The sequence below is a fragment of the Alexandromys fortis genome, unplaced genomic scaffold, assembly GCF_014885135.2.
Source record: "Alexandromys fortis isolate MF-2015 unplaced genomic scaffold, M_Fortis_MF-2015_v1.1 scaffold_218, whole genome shotgun sequence".
In the NCBI taxonomy this organism is placed as follows: domain Eukaryota; kingdom Metazoa; phylum Chordata; class Mammalia; order Rodentia; family Cricetidae; genus Alexandromys; species Alexandromys fortis.
The window spans coordinates 470,038-475,508 of NW_026068112.1; the positions used below are offsets into that span (position 1 = coordinate 470,038).

At 41.9% G+C, this 5,471-nt stretch overlaps 1 protein-coding gene and 1 long non-coding RNA gene across 3 annotated transcripts in view; one reads left to right on the top strand and one right to left on the bottom strand.

Moving 5' to 3' along the window:
• The window catches only part of LOC126489991 (uncharacterized), a 10,887-nt gene extending 7,248 nt beyond the window's left edge, over positions 1 to 3,639 (top strand). Inside the window, exon 3 of the long non-coding RNA XR_007589083.1 lies at positions 2,890 to 3,639. This is a non-coding gene — a long non-coding RNA (uncharacterized lncRNA). The remainder of the gene's footprint in view (positions 1 to 2,889) is intronic.
• Anp32e (acidic nuclear phosphoprotein 32 family member E) overlaps positions 744 to 5,471 on the bottom strand; it is a 16,576-nt gene continuing 11,848 nt past the window's right edge. For both annotated transcript variants that reach the window (XM_050124603.1, XM_050124602.1), the window contains exons 6-7: positions 3,646 to 3,700; positions 744 to 2,757 (exon numbers count right to left, since the gene is read on the bottom strand). In XM_050124603.1, coding sequence (XP_049980560.1) covers positions 2,687 to 2,757; positions 3,646 to 3,700 — 126 coding nt within the window. In that variant the 3' untranslated portion in view covers positions 744 to 2,686. The remainder of the gene's footprint in view (positions 2,758 to 3,645; positions 3,701 to 5,471) is intronic.

Genomic DNA, 5,471 nt, shown 5'->3' on the forward strand with positions numbered 1-5,471 from the left:
CATAGTTCAAAAACTCTGAACTCAACCTGCAACTCAAAAGGTAAATTAGAGCCAATTCAGATTTTTTTTTTTGATTCTGAAAAGATTAATGAGGAAGATGAGCTTTTGTTTTAGTTAATGCGACAAGAGTGTCTCTGTGTATCCTTGGCTGTCTCTGAACTCTGGACAACAGGCTGGTCTCAAACTGGCTACCTCTGCCTCCCAAGGGCTGGGATTAAAGGCGTGACTCACCACTACCCTCCTTGGGGAGATGAGTTTCCTAGTACCTCTTGTCACAACTAAGTCTGAGTAACCTTCCCGCCACTTGTTTTATTTTAATTTTTTATTTATTTATTTTATGTGCATTGGTGATTTGCCATGGGTGTCGGGTCCCCTGGAATTGGAATTACAGACAGTTGTGAGCTGCCATGTGGGTGCTGGGAATCGAACCCAGGACCTCTGGAAATGCAGTTAGTGCTCCCAACCACTGAGCCGTCTCTCCAGCCCCGGGCACTTCTGTTTTTAAAGACTTTGAAAGAGCCAGGCGATGGTGGCGCACGCCTTTAATCCCAGCACTCGGGAGGCAAAGGCAGGCGGATCTCTGTGAGTTCCAGACCAGCCTGGTATACAAGAGCTAGTTCCAGGACAGGAACCAAAGCCACAGAGAAACCCTGTCTCGAAAAAACAAAACAAAACAAAACAAAAAAAGACTTTGAAAGAGTTTATGGTATTACTGGAGCGTGAACATCAAACACTGAAGCTAATCATTATTAACAACTCTTCGATTTATTCAAAGCAATTCAGTTTCAAATTACAGCAGTCAGAAAAAAAGAACACACAATCCGTTTGCCTGTCCTTGTGTTTAACACTGAGGTGGCTTTATTCAAAATACAGTTGCACAAAAGCAGTAATTTCAGTCTATAAGGACTAACATACCGTGTACACAGGCGGTACAGAGCGTTAAAACCTAACTCAGAACTACACAACAGAGAGCCCACCCTTGCTCATTTGCATGAAAACACCACCCACAAAGCTAAGTAAGTCTTAATGGTTATTTGGAGGCCCTAGTCATTGTTTTTAAACCCAAGAACTCTAATTCTGATTGCACAATAGATGATTGATTAAAAAAAAGTCAATATATAGATTTCCTTTTTAAAAATAAGCATTTATTTTGAACCTGGCACCGTGTGCTGAGAGAGTTCTCAGGGACTAGAAGCAGGCTGAAATGAGGAAAACAGTAGTTTTTGGAGATCCCAGTACCAGCACAGAATCTAGAACACGTTTACTTCAGATATGCAACTTTGTTAGCTTCTCTGCAAATATTTTTATACTTGTTATTTTAAAATATCGTGTCAAACATCTTAAATTTAAAAAGCAACAGTCCACTCTTATGAACAATTTCTGTGTCCCAGTAGAGGCAAAGAATTTCAATTAATTTGCTGACAGTAACTTAAAAAAAAAAAAAAGATATACAAAAGGAAAAGAAAAATCAGTGGCCAAGAGTTAAAAACAAATTGCCTTGAACGTGGGGCCTCTGGGACAAGAAAAGGGAGCTGTCGACTCCGTTTACGTAGTGGCCATGGAGGGGCACATACGCTTACTCCAATGTTCTATTGTTAATAGGCAACCACTTGAAATAAAGCCCAACTTCAATACTGATTTTCATACAGTCCTCCAACTGCCATTATATTCCAATCAAATGCTGTATTTGATCACACTTTGAAACTATAGGAAGAAAAATTAAAGGTTCTACTCAGAAATATAATAAATACCTCACAGCATTGGTACCCGAATCAGCCAGGAAAACAACTTAGGAATTAGACTTGAAGGCATTATTAGTTATCAGCAGGTGATGGGTCTGGCCTCTGAGAAAGGAGAACGCTTTAGCCTGGCACGGTTCACGCATTTCACAGTAAGCAAAGCCTGTCTCCTCACACGCCTAGCGCTCAACACTGCTCAACTGATACAGAATCTCTTCCACGCCACGTGTCTGAAACCCAGACACTTTCCTGGGTGTCCACAACTCTGCCAGCTCTCTTTTGGCTATGGAGAGGAATGAAGCAATGGAGGGTGAGGGTAGACAGCAGCTGGAGACAGCGCACACCTGAACCAGCAACCTGCTGGCACAGCAGGGCTCCCCTGCGAGTCTCCGCGGCCGTGGTGCTGAGGAGAACCCTCTCCCTCTGCATCTACTTCCCAAACCGTGACAGGAAAGCTCTCACATACCACCCAGCCCCCAAAACTGCCTTCAAGCTATCGATTTCTGGATCATCTCTTAAAAAAAAAAAACAAAACCAATCAGCTTTATCACTCAAGAGACTTGCCATTTCATATTACAGCTGAGTGTATTGTTAATTTATAAATAACTTTAAAACATTATGAATGAAATGCAAACTACGCCTGTGTAAAAGCAACCATGTTTTAATTATGAGCTAGAAATGTCTAATACATTAAGCATGAATTATAAAAATCCAGAATCTAAATACAGTGCTAGAGAATTTCACAACGGGAAGATGAATGAAAATTTTTTTCTACATACATTATGATTAACAGACAAGCAGATCTCAGTCGGAATGGTAAGGCCAAATAGTAAAACCGCACTTTCCTATAAAAGTTGCACTTCACCTCTAGGGACAGCTATCATACATGAAGAAACAAGACATGGCCGCTCTACTGCACACCCAGGAGCAACCTCCTCCTGGAGGGGCTAGTCATCGTCTTCCTCTCCATCATCTTCAGCATCTCGCTTCCTCTTCTCTCCCCGCACACCCTCTTCTTCTAAAAGGGAAGTATATAGGATCGTTTCAGCAAAGGAATTTTTGTTAAGTTACAAAGCTTTAAATCTCAGAAAAAAAAAATGGCAAGAGAAAATTATCGATTGCTTCACTCTAAAATGTTGTCCAATTTCAGAGTATAAGCGAACTTGAGAGAACCTGACAAACCTCATGGGCAAACGCAGGTGAAGACTCTAAGTGCTCGACGTCAGTGTGACTCTATGCACACACCAGTGTGAAGGGCTAGGTGAAGAAGAAACTAAGGGACACTGGGGTCAGTCATTCCTCTCTGGACTGAGGTACCAGGCTCTACAAAATGAGATTCCAGAGTGCAATAAAGTGAACAAAGCTTTTGTTTTTGTTTCTCTGTGTATCCTTGGCTGTCCTGGAACTCCCTCTGTAGACCAGGTTGTCCTCACACTGAGATCCACCTGCCTCTGCTCCCCAAGTGCTGGGACACACTGTGCCTGGCTTTCATTTCCGTTTTTTTTTTAAATATTTATTTATTTATTATGTATACAATATTCTGTCTGTGTGTATGTCTGCAGGCCAGAAGATGGCACCAGACCTCATTACAGATGGTTGTGAGCCACCATGTGGTTGCCAGGAATTGAACTCAGGACCTTTGGAAGAGCAAGCAATACTCTTAACCACTGAGCCATCTCTCCAGCCCCTCATTTCCGTTTTTTAAGTTCAAGCAACAAGCTGGCTTTTTTGTTTTGTTTTACTGGAATTAAAGTTCTTTCCAAACACTTCTCTACTTCTCAAGGCACCTTATGATAAACAACAAAACCAAAGGGACCAGGAGAGATCCCCATAAGACTCAGTCCTCAATAATCCATCCCATGTGTTATCTTTAGATTCAGAATGGCTTAAGACTGATGCAACTTACCCTCTTCTTCCTCTTCCTCCCCTTCATCAACATAGTCATCATCATCTTCTTCATCCTTCAAATTCAAACATTCAGTGTGAGAAGAAATGAACCATGACTTGGGCATGTACTGTCTAACAAATCCCAGCAACCACATGGTGGCTCACAACCATCTGTAATGAATTCTGGTGACTTCTTCTTCTGTCCCGCAGGCATACATGCAGACAGAGTATTGTATACATAATAAATAAAAAAAATTTTTTTTTTAAAATTATAGTCCACTGTGTTCTGGAAATGACAGTTTCTGCCAGTTTTGCTTTTGAACCTGACTAAGCATCTACATTTTTTTTAATATTTATTTATTATGTATACAATATTCTGTCTGTGTGTATGCCTGAAGGCCAGGAGAGGGCATCAGACCTCATTACAGATGGCTGGAGGAGCAGGCAATGCTCTTAACCTCTGAGCCATCTCTCCAGCCCCAAGCATCTACATTTTTAAAAACATAGGCTGTGCTTTAGACTAACACTGTTTAAGGAAACTTTCTGCAACAACGCAAATGTCCTCTGTGATGTGCTGTGCACCACCACACATGCACTGGTGAGCGCTCAAACTGTGACAGCACAATGCGGGAGATGCACCTGAGTTTTGTGTGATTTAAACTGCTTGTTTGCTTGAGACAGGGTCTCAGGATGTAGCCCAGGCTAACCTCTATCTTGAGGCATGGTTACGTTCCAGTACTGGCTCTGCCTCTCGAGTATGGGGATTACAAGCACTCACCACTGTCCAGCTTACTTTTAACTTTCTTTTTTTAAGATTTATTTATTTATTAAGTATATAGTGGTCTGCCTGCATATGTCCCTGCAGGCCAGAAGAGGGCAGCATATTTCATTACAGATGGTTGTGAGCCACCATGTGGTTGCTGGGAATTGAACTCAGGACCTTTGGAAGTGAAGCCAGTGCTCTTAACCGCTGAGCCATCTCTCCAGCCCCCCAGCTTACTTTTAAACAGCCACATCTGCCCACCATAACAGAAGCAGGTCTTGACTATTTTAAAAACAAGGTACTCTACTTTACAGATTGAGCCACAGATGATATGAACCCGGACACCAAATACCATCATACGTTAAGTAAGTAAATGTATTTCGCTAGACCTGTTTTCCAATTAATAAAAGCAAAATGAACCAAAAATCTGAAATCCAAAATGTTCCAAAACTTTGAAATTTTGAGCATCAACGAAATATAGAAAATGCCAGGTGATCTCGCCTGGACCTTCAGTCAAACTACAAGTATAATAAAGACACAGCATAACACCAGACACTTGAGGCAGAGGCAGGCAGAGAAAGTTCCAGGTCAGCCTGACATGTTTAAAAACATGACCATCACAATCATCCTGTGTTATGCATTCATGATCACATATATGTGGGTTCTTATGTATGCACTTAGGCATTATGAGGCCAGAGGATAGCCCTGGTATTGTTCCTTACACTTATAATCTGTTTTTTGATATGGGGCCCCTCATCGGCCTAAACCTGCCACGTGGCCTGTACTGGCCCAGAGATTCACCTGTCTCCACTTCTCCTAGGCTGCCACCATGCAGTTTTGTTTTGGCTTTAGAAACACTGTTTCAGCCAGGCAGTGGTAGCGCATTAATCCCAGCACTCAGGAGGCAGAGGCAGGTGTATCTCTGTGAGTTCGAGGCCAGCCTAGTCCACAAGAGCAAGTTCCAGGACAGGCTCCAAAGGTACAGAGAAACCTTGTCAAAAAAAAAAAAAAAAAAAGAAAGACTGGGCACTGTTTCTCTGTGTACCATCACTATCTAGCTGTTTTTTATTTGTTTGTTTTCT